The 24,255-nt window shown below is 45.3% G+C and overlaps 1 protein-coding gene across 3 annotated transcripts in view; it reads left to right on the forward strand.

The window, feature by feature from the left end:
• Positions 1-6,322: 6,322 nt before the first annotated feature.
• The window catches only part of Kcmf1 (potassium channel modulatory factor 1), a 61,799-nt gene continuing 43,866 nt past the window's right edge, over positions 6,323-24,255 (forward strand). The window contains exon 1 of one of the 3 annotated variants that reach the window (XM_021664044.2): positions 6,323-6,494. In XM_021664044.2, coding sequence (XP_021519719.1) covers positions 6,479-6,494 — 16 coding nt within the window. In that variant the 5' untranslated portion in view covers positions 6,323-6,478. Of the gene's footprint in view, positions 6,495-7,002; positions 7,140-7,265; positions 7,416-24,255 lie in introns of those variants that run through there. The other 2 variants (XM_021664046.2, XM_021664045.2) reach the window with 2 other exon arrangements.

A 24,255-nucleotide genomic window follows, 5' to 3' on the forward strand; every position in this document is an offset into this window, starting at 1 on the left:
CGTGCTCCACTGTCTCTACTCTCTCCCACAATGGTCCCCTAGCCTTGGGGAGGATGTGGTACAGAGGTCCTGCTCCACTGACACATTTTCTTCACTTCCTTGTTCGTTTGCTTTTGAGTCTCAGGTCCTTGAACTACAAAGCTGAGGATGACCTCGAAATCCTGATCCTCCCACCTCCACTTATGGTTCACACTACACCTGCTGCAGAAGATCAAACCCAGGAATGCATGTTAGGCAAGCATTTTATTACCTGAGCTACAATCTCAGTTCTGTTCTCAGATTAAGACTCATTTTGTCGTTGTTGGTTTTTTTCCAAGACAGGGTTTCTCTGTGTAGCCCTGGCTGTCCTAGACTATGTACACCAAGATGGACTCGAACTCGGGGATCTACCTGCCTCTGCCTTCTGAGTGCTAGGATCAAAGGCGTGCGCCATTACAGCTATGGCTAGACTTATCTTTAAGATTTAATTATATGTCTGTGTGTCTGTGTGTGCCTAAGTTTTGGGGTGCCCACAGAGGCCCTGGAACTGGAGTCACAGTGCTTGGGTACTGGGAACTATGCTGAGGTCTTCTGAAAGCACAGTGCTTAGCAGCAAGCACTGAGCCATTTCTCCAGTCCCTTGTAATTTCTTTTTATACTCATGTGTTTGAGTGTGGTTTTGTGCACATGCAGACAGGAGCCCATGAAAGCCAGAAGCATCAGATTCCCCCAAAGCTGGAGTTATGGTTGTGAGCCGTCCATGTAGGTGACAGGAATTAAACTTTGATCCTTTGCAGTCTTCCCTCCAGAGCCATCTCTTCAGGCCCTCTGAGATTGTTTTATGTAGGGGTTAGAATGATGGATCAGGGGGTAAATCACTTGCCATGCAAGTTTGAGGATCAGAGTTCCAAACATATTGGTGAGCTCTGGTTTGAGTGAGAGACCTTGTTCCAATGAATAAGGCAGAAGTGTCAAGTAAAGAAGATCCCTGACATTAACCCTTGGCCTCCACACACGTGTATGTGTGGAACCACACCATAAAACATGTATGCATACATATATGTACCACATACATACATGAAAAATGGAAAAAAAATATTACAAGCCTTCTTCACTGTTTACTCACTGACACACAAAGGCACCCTTTTCACAGTGCTAAGAAATACAAAAACAAACTTCCAAATGGACCTGTCTTGCCACCTCTGACTCACTGCATCCCAGAATGGAGATGCCTCTTTCCCTGTTTGCTCTACCTCTGATTATGATCCCATTTCATCTGGGCTCCAAATGATTAATCCACTCACTCAACACTATCATACCCTGGTGAGGGAAGGAGGTGCTCTTTGCCCCCTCCCCAGGAGTCTACCAAAAAGATGAAAAACATCACACACACACACACACACACACAGCTTGAACGAGCTGAGCAGACAGGAAATGCTTACTAAAGTAAAAGGAATATGGCCTCAAACTGGGGCTTGAATTACTTCATCTCCCAATAAACAGAAGGGAGAGCAGGTACAGTGGCCCAGCAGCAGGAATCAACATGGGACAAGGAGGCAAAGGGTCATGGCAGAGAGTCAGGATGCTGGAAAGCACACCCAGTCTTACAGTTAGCTACAGCCCATCCTGTAGGTCACAGGAACTTACTGTTTTTGTTTTTGTTTTTGTTTTTAAGTTTCAATTTATGTGTGTATGTGTATGCCACAGGTGTTTAGGAATTTCTGGAGTCAGGAGAGGGTGACAGATCTCCTGTTGTAGGCATTTGTGAAGGGCCAGACATGGGGCTGTGACTTAATCTTGGGTACTCCAGGCAAACAAGCACTTTTCAACAGTGAGTCATCTCCCTAGTCTCCAGTGCTGCTGCTGCTGCTTCTTCTTTTAGATTTATTTATTGTATTGTTTTCATGCACACCAGAAAATGGAATCAGATTTCATTAAAAATGGTTGTGAGCTATCATGTAGGTGCTAGGAACTGAACTCAGGTCCTCTGGAAGAGCAGCCCCTGCTCTTAACTGTTGAGCTATCTCTTAGGCCCTAACTTCTTTTTGAGACAGCTTGGCTGACTTTGTCCTGACTCCTGAGCTAGGTCAGGCATGCATCTCTAAATCCAGCTCTTGCTTTTCCTCTTTTGTTTTCCAAGACAGGGTTTCTCTGTGTAGCCTTAGCTGTCCTGGAACTCACTGTGTAGAGCAGGCTGGCTTTGAACTCAGAGATCCACCTGCCTCCCAAGTGCTAGGGTTAAAGGTGTATGCCACCACCAACTAGCTTTTTTTTTTTTTTTTCTTTTTCAAGTACTTTTCAGACAACTCCTTATGAGATGGATGGCCAGGAACTTGCTAAATAGATCTTTTCTTCTTTAATAAAACCCACACAGTGTAGTTTTATTTATGTATATGCAACCACACGTGCTTGCATATGTAGAAGATGGCATGGGATCCTTTGAAACTAAAGGTATAGGTTTGAAGGCCATCTGCTGTCGGTGCTCCTAACTGGTGAGTTATATTTCTAGTCACACTTTTGTTTGAGGCAAGATCTCATACATGGCCCTAGATGTCGTGGAACACATGTCAGGCTGGACTCAACCCCACAAAAATCATGTTGATTCTGCCTCTTGAGTGTTGGGATTACAGGCTTGAGCTGCTGTACCCACTCTATTGATTTTCTTGCTTAAGGACGGTTTTATTGCGGCATATAGTTCTGACTTCTGAGAAGCATACCCAGCAATGAAAAGATTACAATTACAATACAGAATATTTCCCTGATCTCCAAAGTTCTCAGCACACAATCTAGCTCCCCCAGCTTTGACCACATGTGATTGCTCATGTCATTCTTGTCCATCTGATTTAATTTCATACTTTTAAGAGGACTTTTTTTTTTTTTTTTTTTGAGACAGGTTCTCCCTATGTGGCTCTGGATGTTCTGGAACCCACAATGTACACCAGGCTGGCCTCAAACGGCAAGATCTGCCTGCCTCTGCATTCCAAGTACTGGGACAAAAGGTGTGTGCCACTATGCCTAGCTCAGTTCCCGCAATCTTAATATCTTAAAGTTCAGAAAAGCACAAAAGAAAAAAGCTCACAATGGGAAGTTATTATCTGCTGGACTACAGACTTTATTTGAATCTCATTAGGATGCATCTGACTGCTTGTCTTAAAGAACACAACTGGGCTATTCATGAAGCAGGTTAGCCTGGTAAAGACACTTGTCACTTACAAATGGACATGGGGAAACCAAGGACGCATAGGGAGAGGACAGTGCTTTGTCCTGACTCCTGAGCTAGGTCAGGCATGCATCTCTAAATCCAGCTCTTGCTTTTCCTCTTTTGTTTTCCAAGACAGGGTTTCTCTGTGTAGCCTTAGCTGTCCTGGAACTCACTGTGTAGAGCAGGCTGGCTTTGAACTCAGAGATCAACCTGCCTCTGCCTCCCAAGTGCTAGGGTTAAAGGTGTATGCCACCACCAACTAGCTTTTTTTTTTTTTTCTTTTTCAAGTACTTTTCAGACAACACTTCTAGGAGAAAAGTCAGCACTTGAGGTGGGAACAGAAAGATCTGGAGAGCAAGGCCAAACTGGGGTACCAGCATTTTTTTTTTTTTTAAAAAAAGCAACTTGTAAGTGGTTGAGCATGGTGATCTGTGCCCATAATCCTGGAATTTAGGAGGCTGAGGCAGGAGAATACTAAATTCAATGCCAGTTCCAGGGGAAAAAAATTCATTTGTTGAGCGATTTGGCATAAGGATTTAACATGGCATTTTCTGCATGGCAGCAAGGTGCATAAATGATGTGTTTTTGTTTTGTTTTGTTTTTTTGAGGCAGGGTCAGGCCTTGAATCTTGTGTGTCAGCATCTGACTGTAGAGGCTGAAGGAAAATAGTTCTCTCCTCCACCACATGGGTCTCAGGGAGACTTGCCGTGGAACTCAACAGCACACACCTTCACACAGAGCTACCTAACCAGCCCAAGCCCTGAATCCCTCCTGATCCCCTTGCTCCCACTTTCCAAGTGCTCAACGTACAGGCATTTACCACCACCCCTTCCTTGAGAGGGCTGAGCTTAGGTTTGTTTTGAACTTAAAAGAGCAACCACTAACTGATGGGCGTTCATAAAACCTCATAACTATAGCTAACGATCCAGCCTAATCTTACTGGAATAAGAAAAGGCTTTTGATGCTCCTTTTCTTACTTTTGTCCAACTGACAATAATGATATCACTGTCAAAGAACTGATGGTCAGACAAGCTGTATGCTTGCTCCCATGAACAAGATCAGCTAAGCCTTCAACACAATTAAACTTGTCTTTCACGGTTCCTTTCCTTAGCAATATCCATGTACACAGTACTGAATTTCATTTGAACTTTTATATACTTGGAGCATACCCCGCCTCCCAGCTCCAGTGCCCTTCCTCTTCCTAAATAGTCTCCTTTCCATTTTCATCCAGTTTTTCATACTTACTGATATTCCTTTCTGGAGGGGTTGCTTTTGTTGGCTACTCTAACTGTTCCAGCATTTCTACAGGACTGCCTAAAAACTTTGATACAAATTTATATAAAACCATTATTTGCTCAAGAAACCTGTGTGTGTGTTAACTGACAGCCTGACTTCCAAAGCTCAGGTAATTTAGGGAACTGGACTGATACCCAGGATCCCTTGCCAACAATTTTTAAAAAATGTTTAGCGAGGGTCCTTAGAGAGATCCACTGAACAGGGTGTCAGTGTTAGCCAGACTAACCACAAACCCTGCTCTACCTTTGTAACCCCTATTTTTGGTTCTGCTTCGGTGTAGGAATTCCATACATGAAACTGGAATATTTCTGGTTATCTAGGCCTCATTTAAACCTAAGTTAGGTGAGGGTGTGGTGGAAGATGCCTTTAATTCCAGCACTTTGGGAGGTGGTGAAAGCAGGAAGATCGGGAGCGCAAGGTCATTCTCAGCCACATTAGCAATTTATGGACAGGTTCTGCTACCTGAGGTCCTGCCTCAAACAAAACCCCCAGATTAAAAAACATAAGCCCCGGTTTATTTCTCACTAATTATAGCCATATTCGGTTCCTTGGACAGATAGAAGTGACCCATTTCCTCGAGTTAAACCTTTTAATTTTTTAAAATACAGACATATCTTAAATCCTATTCAATAAAGAACAGGGTCCTTTCTTTGCTAGATATTCTGCGTCCAGAACTTTGGCATTGTACCCCTTCGTCTGCATGTATTGGTATGCCCTTTTATAAAGCTGCAGAAGCCAAGGCAATCGACGCTTCATCCAGGTCCCACAGGCAGCGGAGGGTGGGCAGATCAGACAAATAGGCAAAGAAAGCACTACTCCTAACCCCTGGAAACTTAGCTGGGAGCTTTGTCCAATTTCGAGTGGACAAAGACAGAAATCAACTACCAAAAGCGAACAAGGGCAGAGGCTCAGGAAGGAAGTCACTTGTCCAAGGTTACACCGAGCGTATCAGAACCAGAACCCCAGGGCTGAACACGTCTTAACTCCAGGGCGCGATCTGTTCTACCTACGCCACGCCAGCACTGACACGTGGTCAGGGACAGCCTGAAGTGTTTGTGGAATTAGTAATGCCTGAAGAGAAAGTTGACTGTGAGAAGCCTGGGTGAGGTTGGCGGAAAGGACACACGGACACACACACACACACACACACACACACACACACAGAAAGCAGTCCACGAGCAGGAAGCCAACCAGCCCCACACTCAACCACATTTCCCCGGCAGCGCAGCCGGGCCGGCTCGCTAGGCCTCGGCCCCGGCCTCGCCGTGGGCCTGGGGCCCCCGAGCCCCTGAGTCCCGGCGGCCTCTTCCTCCTGGGCCCCCGGCTTTCAGAGAAGCACACGCACACGCGTCCCCCGGAGGTCCGCGGTGGCCCGGCGGCCGCGCGCCCGGGCGCTGGGGAGCCAGCTCGGGGGCGTTTCGCGTCCTCGTCCTTCCCACGCTCAGCGCGGCGGGCCGCGGCCGGGCTCGGGGGCTGCGGGACCGCGCCCGGGCCGCAGCCGAGCCGGTCGCCCGCCCGCCCGCCGGCCAGCCGGCCGCGGGGCCTCAGGGCGGCAGGAGGCGGGGCGGGCGTGCGGGCGGGCGGGCGGAAGGAGGCGGAAGAGGAGGAGGAGGCTGCGGCCCGAGCCGGGAGACGGGCGGGGGGCGGGCCGGGGGAGGGGACGAGCGGGATTTGCGGACGCCGCGCCGCTGCCGGGAGCCGGCGGGGGCCCGAGAGTGACCGAGTCACGGCGGGCGCTGGCGGAGCCGCGGCCGCGTCGGACCCGCCTCCTGGAGGAGCTCAGCCCCGGCCAGGCCCGGCCCCATTCCCGCCCCGCGCCGCCTCCCCGCCGCCGCCGCCACCGCCGCGGGAGCGCTCCCCTGCCCACCCCGCCCCCGCGGCCGAGCCCGGGAGTCGAGTGGGAGTCGGCCGGCCGGGCGCGGGCAGCGCCGGGAGCCCGTGGTGGGGGCGCACTGCAGCCGGGAGCCCGGGAGGGGCCGCGCCGCCAGCGTCTGAACTAGGATGTCCCGACATGAAGGTGAGAGCCGGGCCCCCGCCCCCACCGCCTGGGCCTCGGCCTACCCCGCCCGGGGTCCGGGCGCCGCCGAGGGCAGCGGGGCGCCGGCGGGGACGCGGGCCGGGCCCGAGTCGCGGGGCCGGGGCCCCGAGGCGACCGCGGCCCGATGAGCGAGCGAGCGACCGCGGGAGCGGCGGCCGCAACCGTGGCTTGCGGCCGCGGCCCTGAGCTGGGCCTGGAGCCGGAGCCGGAGGCGGGGCGGCCGGGCGGCCGGAGGCTTTGCACTGTCATGGGGCGGGAGAGGGGGAGGGGAGGCGGCGGGGCCCGTTACCGGCGGGAGCCCGGCCCTCGGGACACATACCGGACGCCGAGACCCGGCCGGCCGGCCCGGGGGAACCGCGGGGCCCCGGCGCGGCCTAGCTGCGGCGGCTCCCGGAAGAGCCCGGCGCGGTGGCCGAGCCGGGTCGCGGGCGTGCGGCAGGGTCTTGGGGTCCGGGCCCAGCGAGCGCGTCCGGTCTTCGGGAGACCGCGGGCGAGCGGCGGGCCCTCCTGAGGGCCGCGGCCGTGCGGGCGGGCGGGAAGGCGCCGCGGCCCGGGCTCGGGCAGCCCTCGCACACTGGAGCTCGCCCGGCCTCGCGGTAGGCCTCGGCGCGTCCCTGGGCTCGGGTAAGCCAAGTTCCCGGGGCGGATCCAGCCCGGCCGCGCCGAGCAAACTCCCCGCTCTGTCGGCCCGCCGGGGCGGAACTCCCTCCCGGCCGGCCCGGGCCCTCACCCGCGTGCGCTGCCCACCGAAGCCAGCTCACGGTCGGGGGGCGTTTGGACTTCCGTGGTGCCCTGTGGAAACTCGCTAAGGTTCTGTGGCTAAGAATCAGACCACTCAGGTCCCGGCTCCACGGCACAAAGGCACAAGTGTTTTAAGGCCGGTGGAAGGGCGATGAACTGGTGAGAGATAAGTTAACTTGAATTTACTACCATATGGTTTAGGAAGGGGGAGGGGGCAATGCTCTCTTTGTTTCACTACAGCAGGTTTTACACTAAAAAGTAGTCACCCGACTTAGTGAAAAGTTTATTTCAGTAGGGTTAGTGAAAAATTGTAGAAGTGACCTGAAAGTATTGTGTCCCTCAGATTTTCAAGTCCTGTGTAGGTGTTTTGGGAGTGGAGAAAGTTTGGGGTGGCCTTTTCTCAGCTTCTCAGAGGGAAGGGTATTCTTAGGGAAATACAGACCTTGGATTTGCTAGGTTGAAAAAACTCAGATCGATTAACATATAATTAGGTCAAGTTTCAGAATTTGCATTTGTAAAGACAAGAGTGAGATTGACTCAGAACATTTTGTGTTCAGAAAGTCTTTATTAGAAGAACTAATCGGAAAGAGACCTATTCTTCCTGGAGCATTTTTGATTATTAACTTTTTTCATGTGTTGGACATTTTGAAATATCTGGGTAGTTAATTTAGCCTCAATCAGAGGAACAGAGACCTATTTGGGAACTCTACCTGTTAACCCATTATGTATGCTTAATGGGAACGTGTTCATATCACTGTAATTTGAAAAATGTAATTTTAATTACGCTTATGATCTGATTGCATTTGGAGGTGTTATGGTTAATTTTAGATCCAGTCAGTAGGTGTTTTGACCACCTTCAAGACAACGTGAAAGTGAGCATGGGGTGCAGCTGCTAGCTCAGGAACCAGATTAAAGTAACAGAGCGATAGTCCAAGGAGGTGGTGTCTTCATCTGTGCCCCTCGCTTAAGGAAGCATCCAGATCCAGACTGAACATTCTTAATAAGCAGTAGCTTGGAAGACGAGTCCTTTACCCCCAAATGCTGTGTCAAGAGTAATTAAAATGACTCAGGTAGATATAATACCCTTCAATAAAACACTCGTGTAATCTAAGGCCATCTTTTCCCTCTTTGGTCCTGGAAAGGGTGCTTTTACAAAACTTGTGTTGCCCTTCAGTTACTTGGCATTTTGAAACCTGCAACACCTTTCTTGGCAACTTAATGCCAGATTTTTCCTGTATGGCTGCATTGAAGGTGTTGTACAATGTTTGACAAGTGATTTTTATATTTATATGATATATTGATTAAATTATTATTTTCTTTATTTTGAGACAGGGTCTTACTAAGTAGCCCTGGCTGGCCCAAAACTGAGAGTTCTGCCTGCCTCTGCCTCCCCAGAACTGTGATTTAAGGTGTGTGCTAACGGAGGGTTATAGTTTAAGGGTCTAGTTTTTGGCCTAAGGAAGGAATAATAGTTTTACTGTCTCGTCTGATTGTGAGATCCGTCTGTGTTTTGTAGTATATTATTTCAGGTAGTAATTATTTCCATCAGGAGGGATTTGACATACCAGCAAATATAGAGTACAGTTTTTACTTACCTTTCTATTTGAACCAGCTAATCCTGTTTATTTTAGCTTTTTGTTGTTGTTATTTGAGACAGGATCATGGTACCCATTCTTGCTTGGTCTGAACTCACTGTGCACACTAGGCTTTTACACTTGTAGCCATCCTCTTGTATCCATTCTTCCTGTATCTGCCTCCCTTCTATGCCACCCCACCTAGCCCAGCAGTTTTTTTACGGTCTAGGTTTTGAGCTCTTAATCATCTGTCCTGCATATTCTCTGCAGTTGTTTTCCTTGGGAGTGTGACCCGGAACTGGATGTAGTACTCTAGTACAGGGCAGAGCTGTGCTGCCTGCAGCCTTCTTCTCTGGGCCTTGATTTTCCAGTCTTCTCTGCACAAGTAACTTGTTACTTTGTCTTCTCCCAAACCTAGCCAGTTGCTCTGTAGTAGAGAGATGATGTAACTTTGGACCACACAGCCCCAAGATGAAGGAACACCTGTCAAGATTGAGCACTGGACTGCTCTGAGAAAAGTGGATGCAGCCAAGGACACAGAGAATGCGTCCTCTAGACCAGGGGTGGCATACTTTCTCCAAAGTAAGGGCTAGGTAGACCACATTTAGCCATCTGTAAGATCTGTTATTCTCCGTGAGTTGGAGGCAGTTTGATCTACAAAGTGAGTCCAGGACAGCCATGGCTACACAGAGAAACCCTGTCTGGACTTGGGGGTGGGGAAAACCTGTCACTAACACAGTTGTCACTTGAAAGCCAGCTAATCAAATGGTTGTGACTGTGTTCCAATTAAAACCTTATTTATGGACACTGACATTTGAATTTCATATAATTTTCGTGTGTCGTGAAATATGATTCCTTGAAACCCTGCTGCTGCCACCACCATTTAAAAAGGTAGCAGCCATTCTTAGCTAGTGGAGCCCCATCAAGCAGCGGTGGCAGACCAAGCACTGTAGTTTGCCTGCCTCTGGTATAGCTTTAGAGTTGGGAGGGGCAAGTGGTGGCTGGACTTGGTAGGAGACCGGGAAGGGCCCATACCCTTCGTATGCCTGCATTTCTTCTGGGTCGTGAGCCAGTGCAGGGACCAAACCAACTCCATCCTACCTCATGAATAGTACCACATAGACTGGGAAAAGGGCTGGGGAGTAGGCTTCTGCCTTTTCAGTGTTCCACAACGGTGAAGCTCCTGTTTGCTATATGACTTGCCTGGGGAGAATTCAAAGGCCTCTTTTCGCCTCATTTTGAAATGTGCTTGTCATGTTAGCAAACATTTCCCAGGTACTAGCACCCAGTCACTTTATGTTCTTTAAATCAGCAATATCTTGTGCTTCTTTCCCACAAGCCCAGTCATTTTCTGTTTTCTGTGTTTCTTTTTAAGGCCTTCTCGTCTGGCACTATAGCTCAGTTGTGGAGCATACCACTGTTGCTCTGCTGCAGGTTGTTTTGAGATAGGGTCTTAGATATTTCAGCTGGCCTTGAAGTTACTGTGACCAAGAGTGACCTGGAGCTCTTGATTTCTTCCATTCCCAGCTTACAGGCATGTACCATCATGCCTGATTTATGCAGTGTTGGGACTTGAACCCAGGGCTTCATACATACTGGTTAGCATTTTATCAGCTAAGCCGAGTCCCTGCCTTGCTGTTCATGGCTAACCTGCATTATAGGCTCTGGGTTTATTCTGCAGCACCAAAAGAAAATAAAAGGAGTCAGGTGTGGTATCTAGCTGTTAGGCACTCTTAGGGTAAGGCTGGAGGATCCCTTAGGCCTAGGAATTTATTGCCAGCCTGGTAGTAATACTCTGTCAAAAGAAACAACAACAAAACTTTCAGCTTCATGCCTGTATTTCCAACATCCTGTCAGGAGGTTGAGAAAAAAATCCTGTACCACTCACAAAAAAAAAAAATCTTACTTTCATTTTTTTGTTAAACAATATATTTGAAATGTATGTGATTGAGAATTTAAAAGTTAGGGAAGAGCTTTATAAATAAGAACCTGTCAGGTTACTCAGTTCATAAGCTCAGTTATTGATATTCCAGTTGATTACCTGAGTTAACACAGATCTCTTTAAGTCCTTAGCCTCTCGTTACTATGTAAAAGGCACTGCTAGGTACCCAGGAATGTGGGGAAAACAGGACAGCCTTTTGCTTTGAGTGTGGTAGGGAAGGTGTGTTTGTGGACAGTTTCTGGAGGGAGTACAGCTTGAGGTGGGCCCAAAGAAAGAGATAACAAGCTAGTAGATGCCAAAGTGCTTGCCAACTTTATTCATACAGCTTTGGTCCAACTTTAATTTACTTAGCGCACATGAGTGAATGAGGGTGAGTGTGAGTCAGGGCTAAGGTTGGAATTCCGTCCTGATACTGTTATAGGTTTCTGGGGTCAAACTCTGCTCACCAGGCAAATGCCTTTATTTGCTGAGACATCTCACCCTATTTTGCAGAGTTTCAGAGAGGGAATCTTATTTTGATTCTAGTGAGTGTTTTTTTCTTTATCTTCTTTTTCTGGGGGGACCAGGGTTGCTTACAGCCTAGGCCTTGAGCTTCTGTTTTTCTACCTCATGTTTTGGGATTACAGGTGTGTGCGTCACTGTATGTGCCCACTTTCAAGTACTTCTAAATAAAGTTTGTTCTCTGCTACTCGTTAGAAAGATATTGCATGGGTTTCTTTGTTCAGGAGGCAGAGTGGCGTGCGCTGCAGTGTATCTGTAGTGGGCCCAGGGCGACTTTCAGAAGTAGATTCTCTCCTTTCGCCTTCACAGGAGTCCTGGGCATCGAACATAGATTGACAAGTTTGGTGCAAACATTTTACTTAGCCGAGACATCTGACAGCCCTGCTACTCTAAGTTTCCTGAGACAGGGTCTCAGAGTCTGCACTGGCCTTAAGCTCACTACGTAACTGAGGAAGACTCTGACCTCTTACCCTGCTTCTTCCTAAGGCTGGAATTAGAGATCCACACCACCACGCTGTGTTTATGCAGTGGTGGGGATCAAACGTGGACCTCTTCTGTGCTAAGCCAACAGTCTACCAACAGAGCTGCAGCCCCAGCCCTTTTCTGCACTGCCCTTGGTAAGAGAGAAAGTTGTTCAAGGTTTCAAGTAGAAGTACATTCCTTATGTCTACTAATTTATTTAGTTGTTGTGCAGTGTTGAGGCTAGAACCCAGAGTCTCCCTGCATGCTAGGTAAAGGACTGACCTCCAAACTGAAAGCTCAGCCGATGTAAAGTTTTGACGCAGTTGTCCTCACTTTGCGAACTTCCTCTGTCCCAGGCAGGCTTTGAACATGTAGTCCTCTTGCTTCAGCTTCCGTTGTAGCTGGAATTACAGGTCTGTGCCACAGGCTGTCTTTACCTGGCTTTTATTCCACCAGCTTTTGAAGATTTTCACTTGCAGTGGATAGATAGGGCAGATGACAAAATTGTTTCTCAGAAACATTTTTATTTTTTTATTATTTATACAGTATTCTGCCTGCATATTTGCCAGGAGGTCAGAAGAGGGAACCAGAGCTCATTTGTGAGCCACCGTGTGGTTGCTGGGAATTGAACTCAGGACCTTTGGAAGAACAGCCAGTGCTGCTCTTAACCTCTGAGCCATCTCTCCAGTGCCTCTCAGAAACATTTAATACTGTTTATTTACGAAATAGGAAGCACAGGACTTTATTGGCCATCAATCTAGTTAGTATCAATTTATATCTTTTTTAAAGCACTGGGGATTGAACCCAGGATTGATAAACACATGCTGTAAGTGATGTGCCATGGAGCCACATCCCTGGCCCTCAACTTTTTTTTTTCTGAGACAGGGCCTCATGTAGCCCTAACTTTCCTAAAACTTGATATCTGAGGATGACCTTGAACTCTTGATCTTTCTGTCCCTGCCTCCCAAGTGTAGGCCCTAGTTTTTTAAACTCTATTGTATTTGGGTTTTCCTTAAAGCCTCTACCTCCCTTTTCTACCCCAATCCCTTACAACACTAGGTAGAAGAGAAAGGTTAGTAGGGAGAGGAGACAGAGACTTTTTTTTTACTTCTTGCGCTGGGTAGGGTCATTGGGTTCTTTTTGAGGCAATACCAATCTCAGTCAGGATATCCAGCAGTCCACGTAACCAGCAAACACAGCAAGTGGTCCTCCACCTGTCTCCTCCAAGCTACCATGCCCTCTCTCTCTGGGCTCTCGTATCTCTCGTATCTCTCGTATCTCTCTCAGAGTCCTTAGACTTCAACTAACTGCAGCTGGCAAACCCATGCCCGTGCACGAGGCAATTATCAGCTGTGTTCAAACTAAAGGACGAACCAAAATCCCATACTTAGAATTAAAATAAAAACACGTTTACATTACACAATTGAGTTTTTAAAGAAACCAGAACTTCTGTTACACCCAAGTGCTTGGTGTACATATTTGTGCCACTATACTTAGCAATTTTTTTATTGACAGAAATTCTGTATTAACTTTTACCATGTACAACATACTCAGATGTGTGTTGTAGAGCGTCAGTTACAACTTTTAAATTAATTTATTTTTATTTATTACTATTTATTCACTTTGTATCTCAGCTATAGCCCCCTCGCTCTTCTCCTTATGCCCCTCCCCTAGTCCACTGAAAGAAGAGGTCCTCCTCTCCTTCCCTCTGACCCTAGCCTACCAGGTTTCATCAGGACTGGCTGCATTGTTTTCCTTTGTAGCCTGGTAAGACTGCCCGCCACCCCAAGGGTAGGTGATCAAAGAGCCAGCCATTGAGTTCATGTCAGAGACAGCCCCTGCTCCCCTTACTAGGAAACCCACTTGGAGACTTAGCTGCCATGGGCTACATCTGTGCAGGGGTCTCCATGAATGGTCCTTGGTTGGAGTATTAAGTCTTATAAAAGACCCCTGGGCCCAGATTTTTTGGTTCTGTTTTTCTCCTTCTGGCTCTCCTGTCCTCTCTAGGTCTTTCTATCTCCCCCTTCTTTAATAAGATTCCATGCACTCTGCCCAAAGTTTAGCTATGAGTCTCAGCATCCTGCTTCAATACATGGCTGGCTAAAGTCTTTCAGAGGCCCTCCGTGGTAGGCTCCTGTCATGTTCAAATACAGCTTTTTGAAAGCTGTGCCCATTTGTATATTTTTCTCTTTATGAAAATATTCTATAGCACTAAACACACATTGAAGACACAAAGAGTGAATTGAAAAAAAATTCCAGAATTTGGGGACTGCAAAGCCAGGCTTGATAATTAACATGCAATTTTACTTCCCACTAAAAAGATCTGTGCCATAATGTCTTGACTCTGTTCAAAGATCAAGACAGTAGAAACATGCAGTTTTAATAAGTCATAGATTACATTTATTTTGACTTTCTCTTCCCTTTTTTGCTGTGTTTATGTGACTGGAACTCATTTCGTAGCCAAAGTTACCCTTGAACTTGTGGCCCTCCTACCTTTCTTCTGAGGATTGGAATTATGTAAACATAAACCTCATGCTCAGTTAATTTGACTTTCTGTATTTTAATTTCTAAATTTGTCAGATAAAGTTCAGTTTGGAATATTCCTTTTCCGTGGATTCCTATTTTGTGTTCAAGTTCAAATTGTACTAAAATGAAACTTTGTTTTTAACTTGGGACTTTAAATAGAAATAAATTTCTTTTAATCTTGGAATTTTACATTACTCAGCATCAGGGTGTATGTGCACTCAGAAGGCTGAGGCAGACAGATCAGGCAATTCACGGCCAGCCTGGGCTACATGAGACTTTGTCTCTAAAACAAACAAACAAACAAACAAATAAACCAAAAAGCAGAAGAACCATAACCAAGTGATTACCAATAATTTTGTTTAAAGAAGGGAAGCTTTGAAGGAGGAGGGGGCTGCAGTGGGGATACAAAGTACATAAATTGTAATAAATAATAAATAAATATAAAAAAGAAAGGAAGCTTTGTTTTAGTACAAATTTAGGAACTTTTCTTATGAAACAAATTCATTCATTTGGCTTGCAACATTATAGAAAGAAGCCTATGTATGCATTTATGACTCATGACTTGATTTTCAGAGTATCTACCATATAATATCTGTTGTGTGCACACAGCTACTTTTTATTTTTAAAGTTTATATATGTGGTTCTTTTCCTGTGCATGAATGTGTTTTGTATACTTAAGCCAGAAGAGTGCAGTGGATCCTCTTGAACTGGAATTATAGGTGGTTGTGCTGTCATGTGGGTGCTTGAAATCAAACCCAGATCTTCTGGAAGAGCAACCAGTTGCCCTTAACCACTGAGCCGTCCCTCTACCTTCTTTTGTTCTTGTTGTTTCTAAACAGAGTCTCATGTAGCTCAGACTGGCCTCAAACAAGCTATGTTGCGAAGGCTATCCTTGAACTCCTAGCTCTTCTACCCCCATTGCCTAAGTGCTAGGATCTCAGGTGTGTGCTACCATGCATGTCTCCAAGGTTATTTTTTAGTGAAGGTTATTGAATTATACTTAAAATGTCATTGCATTATAAGAAATGCTAGCCTGATGGTGCACGCCTATAACCAGCACTCAGGGAGGCAGAGGCAGGCAGATCTCTGAGTTTGAGGCCAGCGTGGTCTACAAAGCAAGCCCAGGACAGGCAAGGCCACACAGAGAAACCCTGTTTCAAACCCCCCCCCCAAAATAAAAATAAAAATAAAAAAAGATTCTCAGTCAAGTTCAATGGCTCATGACTTCCAACACATGGAAGACTGGATGGATGCAGGAGGACTACCATGAATGTGAAGCCTGCCCAAGCCATCATTCTGGGTGACAAACCAAGATGTTGTCTCAAACCAAACCAAAAAATAACAAACATAAAGTGAGTTTCTACATGAAAATCCTTCAGCTTTATAGAAAAGGGGTATAGTTCATGCCATTAGTGCTCAGTGTAGAACATAGAGAAACATAAAACACACACACACACACACGCTCACACACCTCAACAGACGGTAATGGGCAGACGTAATTAGGCCTGATGTCTAGAAATCAGTCACTGTTCTGTCCCTCCTATCCCAAAGTGACATACCTGACCCACTCTGACTTCAGGTTTTCCCCTCCCATTGGTAGTGGTAAATTACAAAAATCCATCTATACTTTTTTTCCCACACTCCTGTAACCACCAGCAAAGTTTGTTTAGGATTATTGGTTGGCACTGTCTCCACAGACGATTAGCTGAGACAGTTCTGCATTACTGGTGGACCCACAAAGCTCTCTCTACTTGGTTAAACTCAGAACAATTCTCCAGCAGTAACCACCAGTCAGAAGCAGTAGGAGAGCCATAGCCAGGTATCACACAGGATGCCCAACACAGCATTTCATCTCTTGCTGAGTGCACTGGATACCGAGTTGCTGCCTCCTGGTGCCTGCTTCTCAGGCACTGTACCAGGCCTGAGCATGAACTCTGAGATGTGTCTGCCTCTGCCTCCCAGAGTGCTGGGATTAAAGCCTGTACTACTTTAAAAATGGTGAGTTTAGGCTGGGAGGTGGTTCAGTTGATAAAGTACTTTCTGCATAAGATCTGAGTTGGGTTCCCCAGTACCCACTGAAAGCTTGTAATTTACCTTTTGGTTATGATTTGACTTCTTTACTGTTCCTTAAAGATTGATATAATGCCATCTCTGCCTGTGAAGCTAAAGGACCCATAGGTAGCCGCTCTGCCTTATATTCAACACACAGTGTTTACCTTTTGGCCTTCCTATCAGCTGTTTGTCAGGAATAGTATTACCTTTGAACTTCACCGCTTACCACTCCATTATCTGATTCTTGAGAGCACTGTGAGTGATAGATTTGTTAGTGTTTTATCTAAAATAACCCAACACTAGAAGTCCTCTTTTAATTTGGGATGCTGATTAACTAACAGGAAAGGGGCATTGTGGGAAATAGGAGCTGCGTCTTTCTTAGAAAAGAAGTGAATAATCTACATGGAACAGCTACAATCTCTACAGTCTAGGTAGTTCTGGAGCCATGGCCTGGCATGACACTGCTTCTGGTTTCAGGTTAACTGTACTGACTGCACTGAGTATTTCAGTTTGCTGGTTCATTTCGTTTTTCATTCTGTGAGGGACTGCCTACCCTGGTTCCATTCAAAGGTACCCAGTGCTTGCTACAACTTGTAGATACCTTGCTAGAAGTTGGTATTTTTCAGTATTCTGAAACACATGTTTGGAAATTAAATGCTTTCCTGTTGGGCTCTCTTCCAGTGTGCTGAAATTAATCTTGAAGTTTATATTTTATGACAAGGTAGTTAAACCATGTAAGTATTTTAATACTTTGTCAACATTTGCATGAGGCTTCTTCCCTTAGGTTGATCTTCATTTACATTTCATAGTCTTATTCCACCCAGCAGTTCATTTCTTTCCTTTACAGTATTAAATGGTAGTGCTATTCTGAAGTCTCAGTACACATCTACATATGTAAAAGTATGTTAAAATAGATTATTCCTCATAGGTTTGTAATTATTTGATGCTTAGTGAGAAAAGAGCTCAAGGGATTAACTGTTTAATTTTGTGTTCAAAGCACTTAGTTTTTGCATTACAGGCTTTGCACAGTCCTGTTGCTTATGTAACTAACAACTGCTGGGCTGAGTGGCTAGACCCCTACTTCTGTCATTCCTGGTCCGCCAGTATCCTCTGCCTGATTGACCAGGTTTGGCAGTGTAAGCTTTCTGAGGAGCTAAGGCCATTGAGGGGAAGCAGATGCAGGTGTGCTTCCCCTCAATCTACAGGAGTTGTTGTAGACTGTTCTTGCTCTGGTTTGCTAGGAAGCAGACAGTCTGTATTCAGGTACCTGCTTATCAACTGATTCTGATAGTTATTGGTATTACGTTTGTGTGGCCATAGTTAGGAATAGACATAGTGGCACAGGCAGATTAATTTTCCCCTCCTGGGAAAAATAATGATAAGAAATTCAAGTACGAGGGACTGGGATGTAGCTCAGTTGCTAGCTTAAGCTAGCCTCAAACTTGGCAGCAATTCTCCCACCTCAGTTTCCTAGGTGTTGGGATTTTATTTGTTTTTATTTTTCAAGACAGGGTTTCCCTTTGTAGCCCTGGCTGACCTGGAACTCTGTAGACCAGCTATCCCAGAACTCAGAAGTCTGCTTGCCTCTGCCCCTGTAAGTGCTAAGATTAAAGCTGTGCACCACCATTGCACAGCTAGTGCACAGCTAGATCCTAGTATAGTTGTGCAACACATGTGTGACCCAAATTCTCTTCGAGCTACTTTACAATGAGGTGCGATTACTTTTAATAACTTAATAACGTAAGAATATTTTAACATTCTGCAACTAACAGAATTATGCAGTATTTTGTGTTAAGGCCTGATTTCAGGGGCTGGTGAGTTAAGACAGTCCCCATGGATGTTACCAGGCAGGTGTGTCGTGCACACATATACATGCAGGCAAAACACGCATACACATAAATAAAAATAAGTCTTTAGTGACCAGGTGACCAGGCGTGCTGATGCACTCAGCAGAGGCAGGTGGATCTCTGTGAGTTCAAGGCCAGCCTGAACTCTACAAAGTGAGTCCAGTAGAGTCAAGGCTACACAGAGAAACCCTGTCTCAGGAGAAGAAAAAAAAAATCTTTAAACAAAAGACCCCAGTTTCATATCTTCCAGGCTGGTCTCAACTTTAGTGGGTAGCCAAAGATGATCTTGAGCTCCCAATCCTCCTGCCCCTACATCCAAAGTAGATGAGAGCACGCTTCACCACGCTGGGCTTGAAAAATTGTTAATGAGTTTGGTTTAATTTAATCAGTTTGGTTTGGTTTGTTGGTACTGCTGGAAATTGAACTCAGAGCTTTTTGCAAACTGGGCAGATATTCTCTACCACTGAATTGCTTCTCCTGCCCTTAAGGAGATATTTTTATATTTGTGAAGTTTTAAATCTGTTGGACATCTTATGTAGCATACTTTATTGCTACCTTTCCATCAGTAATACCTGATCTCAGCTGAGTTTCATCTTTGGATTTGTGGATTCATCTTTTCATCATATCCATAAGTGTACTTTTGTAAAACATGCCTTCCCTTTATTGGGCCATTTAGTAGCATTCTGGAATTTTTCTTTTGATTACAAATGTTTTTAACCTACATTAGCAAAATATAATCACAGTGGCTATAGAAATCTAAATTTTTTGAGGCAGAGTTTTACTGTGGCCCCCTGCTGGCCTTGTCCTCTGGTTCCTCCTACCTCTGAGCTTCAGGGCAATTAGTAGGAGTTACCCCTAGCTAATACACACACATTTTAATCCATTTGATCACCGAAGGTGGTGTGCTTGATGTTAACGTGTTGATGGTGGTGTTTTGAGGCTTCTGCTGTGAGGAATTTACAGCCTCTGAAATCATGGCTACTCCATGGCAAGTTCTAAAGCAATGAATTCAGATGAGTTGTTTGTGATGGAGGCAGAGTGTTTAGCCCTTAGATAAAGGTGACCACTCTAGGCCTGGTAATTTAATAGGGTGCTTTTATTTCATTTTGTTGTTACTATTTGTTTTTTTTTAGACAGCCTCTCTTATGTAGTCCTGGCTGCCCTATGGAACGCTATGGAAACCAGGTTAGCCCCAAACTCACAGTGATAGATGCCCATCTCTGGCCCCCATGTGCTGGCTGCAGACCTGTTACATTGTGAAGAGGTTTTTTCCTGTTTGGTTTGGTTTTTTTAAAGACTTGCTTGCTATCAATTATAAATCTTAAAATCCAGTGAGGATAGAGCTGAGTGGGATAGCTGAGGAAAGAGATGAGTGCGTGCTGTGAAGCTCAGAGAGCAGGTCTCCCTTTCACTGTGTAGATACTGGCGACTGCACTTAGCCTTCAGGCTTGGTGGCAAGTGCCACCTCACTGGTCCACATCTGGTAGAAACTCAAGACTTGATGTTTTCTGCCTTTTGTGTTACTGAAAAAGCAATTCTGCCAAGCGGTTGGCACTCCCCAGGTTCTTCCTTTTCAGTTCTGCCCCATCGCATCACTGCAGCAGCCTGCGTTTGTTACATTTGTTTCCAGTAGTCTAAGATACTACAAGTATAGTTAGGTGCTTTCTGTGGTTGCTTCTTTCCTTTGCTGTGCCACCCTTTAGTTGGGTACGCTTCTTGTCTGTTTGTTTTAAGTTGTGCACCACCACGTCGGACACAGCAAATGAGTGCCCTATCTGCATGTTCATCTCCATGCTAGAAGAGGGTATCGATCATATTATGGGTAGTTGTGAGCCACCATGTGGTTGGTGGGAATTGAACTCAGGACCTCTAGAAGAACAGGCATTGCTCTTAACCATTGAGCCATCTCTCCAGCTCATATGTGTGTGTGTGTGTGTGTGTGTGTGTTTGTTTTGAGACAGAGTTTCTCTCTAGCCCTGGCTGTGCTAGAACCTGCTCTGTAAATCAGGCTGGCCTTGAACTCAAAGATCTGCCTGTTTCTGCCTCCTTAGTGATGGAATTAACGGTGTCTACCACCATCACCTGGCTAATTGGCTACCCTTACCTAGTGGTTCTCCAGGTGTGGTTCAAGTACTGCTAGTATAAATATCACTAAGTAAGTGTGTCATCTAAAATTATACCCTCAAGAATCATACAGTTAAGGCAGGGTAGTGGTGCATGCCTTTAATCCCAGCATTTGGGAAGCAGAGGTAGCCTGAACTACATAATTCAAGGCCAGCTTGGTCTACATAGTTCCTGGACAACCAGTGTTACATGGAGTGACCCTGTCTTCCCCCTCCCTCTTCACCACATAATCATGCCCATTAAGTTTTTGTTGTTTTGTTTTGTTTTGTTTTTTAAAAACACCCTCAGTGTTCAATAAATTTACAGTTTTCTGTGGGTTGGAGTCATAACTATCCTGGGTCAGTTGCTGCACTGACACTTAAGGTGGGCTTTTGGTTGTAGAACTTGCTGAGAAGGTTAGTTCTTCAGATCTGCCTAGATCTGTCTGCTGGAGAATTTATAGGGTGGGCCCAGCAGTCTGCTGTTTTTGTAAATAAAGTTTTATTGGGAAACAGCCACATCTAGTCATTTATGTGCCATCTAAGCTATATTTGTACTGTAATAGCAGAGTCGAGTAGTTCTGACAAAACCACTGGAAATATTTACTGTCTGGTTCTTTACAGAAAAAAATTGTAGGTTTCTGCAGTAAACCATAAAAGAATAAATATGCAGTAGAGCACTTGAAGGTGGCAGGTGTTAGGAAGACCCAGAAAGCAGGTTAAGAGACAAAAGCTCCTTGTAAATAAGGTTATCAGAGAGGGCCTGCTCGAAGATGGGGCTTTTAAAAAGAAATCTGAATTATTGAAAATGTGTAAAGGAAAGGGGGTATTTAAACGAAAATAATATTTAAAGGAGAAGGGAATACAGCAAGTGTATAGGTCTGGATATTTGGAATGCTGTTGGAGAGACCCAGTGACAGTGATTGGGATAGGAAAAGGGAGGAAATGAGGTTGGCACAGTTGGCCATGTGCACACCCTTACGTCCTGTCCTGCCTTAATTGGGAGTGCTTTATAAACATATTTCTGCAGCTCTGCAGCTGGAGGGGTCTTTGGGTGAATGGATGACAGGGCCTGGGATTTGTCCAGTGATATCCTCCATGTAAGTATCTCGGAGAACTTTCTTTGCAAAGTGTTCTCTACAGGTAACACTTTAAGTTTGGTTTTACTCATTTCCCAGTGTGTCTTAAACTTAGTTTTTTTTCTTCCAGCAGGTGGAAAGGTTAATGGAAAACAAATCTCCCTTAGTTGAATGTACAACCTTCGAGCCTAGAATTGGGTTGTCTTCATTAGCTTTCAAAAGGAAAACAAACACAATCTAAAGCATATGTTTATATTATGAGCCAGGAGTCACAGAATCACATGCACCTGTCTATATTGAGCAAGAGTTATGCAGAGCACCACTTACCTACACTTTAACAAATACGTGGTTCTTTTTTTCTTGTTTCATTAAAAGGAAATATGCTATTGTGACCCTCTAGATTAATTTCACATTTAACTTAGGGGATGCCTTGCTAGTTGGATGCCTCTTCTGCCCAATCCCAAACTTTGAGTTGTAGGTTGAAGCTCTGGCAGTGGGTACTACCCTACAGAGAAAGCTTTTCCCTCTTAAACTGTCTGTACTGTACAAGATGGGACATTGGAAGCAGAAAGGCCACAGTTGTAAAATAGAATGGCTGTAATGTGACTTGGATAATGAAAAGTGTCAAATGACTACAAGTTCCACAGCTTTGGCAGGTAGACTGAGGTGTTCATCAGAGAAAGTGTTTTTCAAAGGGTGTCATTTCAATTCAAGACAGATTCTGTGGTGGCTGATTGTTTTTGTTCTTATTTTATTTTGGTATTTAGTAACAGGGCTTCTCTTTGTAACCCTGCCTGTCCTGGAACTCAGGCTGGCCTCAAACTCTGAGATCGACTTGCCACTGCCTCCCTAGTGCACCACCATTGCCCACCTTGAAATTCTGTGTTTTTATAGGAAGAGTTGGGTAGAGGTAACCAAGTAGATTTGTAGGAGGTGAAATACAGAACTACAAAAATAGGAGTTATGTTGAAGTCAATAAGACCAGCTTCTCAAACTGAATGCATCTGTGTGTCAGTAGAAGTGCAGTGTATTAGAGACATTGATTGACTTGTCTGAGGTTCCAAAGGGGAAGTGGAACAAGTACTCACTTGTTCTGACTTCCAGTCCGGGGCTTGATTTCTCTCATTTCTCTTCTGTAATGAAGGATAGTAGAGCCAGCCTCTCTGAGGATAGTTGTAGGCTGAAATGTGTAAGGTTTTGTAAGTTAGAGAACACTGCAGGAGTGAAAGATGGTGTTTTTTGTTTGTTTGTTTGTTTGTTTGTTTTAAATCATGGAAGACCAGGATAGAAATAGAAGTTGGAACATGGTAGGTAAAAGTGCAGGATTTCATTTGCCACATAAGTATAGTCTTGTCATTTAAAAGGTGTGTGTGTGTGTGTGTGTTTTAAGATTGATTCATTTTACTTTTGAGCGCTCTGTCTGCATGTATACCTGCATGCCAGAAGAGGGCAGCAGATTCTGAGTTGGTGGGAACTGAACTCAGGACCTCCGGAAGAAGGGACAGTGCTCTTAATCACTGAGCCATCTCTCCAGCTCCCAGTCTTGTCATTTTCAATACAGATTATGAGATACAGGAGGGATTATGCCTCAGAAGTTTTAAGTAAGCCAGACATGGTGACACAGATCTATAATCCCAGCACTTAGGGAAGTTGAGGCAGGAGCATTGAGAGTTCCAAGATGTCCTGGGCTATTTGAAACCCTGTCTTAAAAAAAAAAATGAAACAGGAAGGGCACAATGAAAAGTGGCAAGTTTTAGAAAGATTTGTGTGGTAGCATGAAAGGAATAGGTTGGTTCTTTGACACGGAGACTGGTTAAAGGCTTTTTACTAAAATGGGCTTGAAATAAAGGACCTGATTTATCAGTGGCAGTAGGAACAGAAAGGAATAAAGATGACAGGATGGAGTCTCGTTGTAAGAAAGCAAGGAAGAGGCAGGTATTGGGAAACTGGCAGGCTCCTCCAGCCAGTTGGGAGCATGAGGACGAGGGGGAAACATGTTCAGCTTTTGACATTTTGAATTAGAGGTGGTGGTAGTCCATCTGATAGAAATCAGAGGTTGGGAAATACACTGCTCAGAGGAGAGAAATCGGGGCTGGAGATAAGCATTCTGTAGTCCTTCTACACAGAAGCCTGGGGATTGTCACTTTCTCAGTAAGAAAGCATAGGGAACAGGGAAGCGATTTCATATTTAGCAGCAAGGGACAGGAGTCAAAGTAGGTGTTACAGAGCTCAGAGCATCAAGGGAAGTTGACTTGTGTGGTAGCACTAGTGCAAGTATTGACCGACTTGCCAATTACAGTCTTCTTGGCGATGGAATTGGGAGGCAGGAGGGGGAGAAATAACATTTACCAAGTATCTGTTAGATTCCGAGAACCTCCCGTGTACTGACTCATTTGGTCAGACATATGCTTTACCTATTCTTTATTACAATTTTATTTGTGGGTGTGTGTCTGTGCATGGTGGCACAGCTCATGTATGGAGTGCACACGTGAACTCATGCAAAACTAAATCAGTAAAGCCAGGATACCTCAACAAAGTCTGTATTAGACATTAGAAAGCTGAAGGCTTATTTGTGCTAGGTCACCCAAGTAAGAAATGCAAAATCAGAAACTATTGGCTGTTTATTTTTTTTTAAACACAGCAAACTTCTGTGTTTGGCCAGCTAGCATATTTGGCTTTGTGGGCCATAGAGGCTGACTTAGGCCTTGCCCCCTCTGTTGCTGTGTAATGAAAACAGCCACTGATGTTATAGAAACAGACGGTCGTGGCTGTGTGAGCCAGTAAAACGTAAGGGCACTGAAATTTTAATTTCATGCGATTTTTAAGCACATTAACTTGCATTTATTTAATTTAGCCTGTCCTGTGGGTTGAAGCCAGGGGTTGGAAATGCTAGGCAAGCCTGCTGTCACACCCT

This window comes from Meriones unguiculatus, chromosome 5 (assembly GCF_030254825.1).
Source record: "Meriones unguiculatus strain TT.TT164.6M chromosome 5, Bangor_MerUng_6.1, whole genome shotgun sequence".
Lineage (NCBI taxonomy): Eukaryota > Metazoa > Chordata > Mammalia > Rodentia > Muridae > Meriones > Meriones unguiculatus.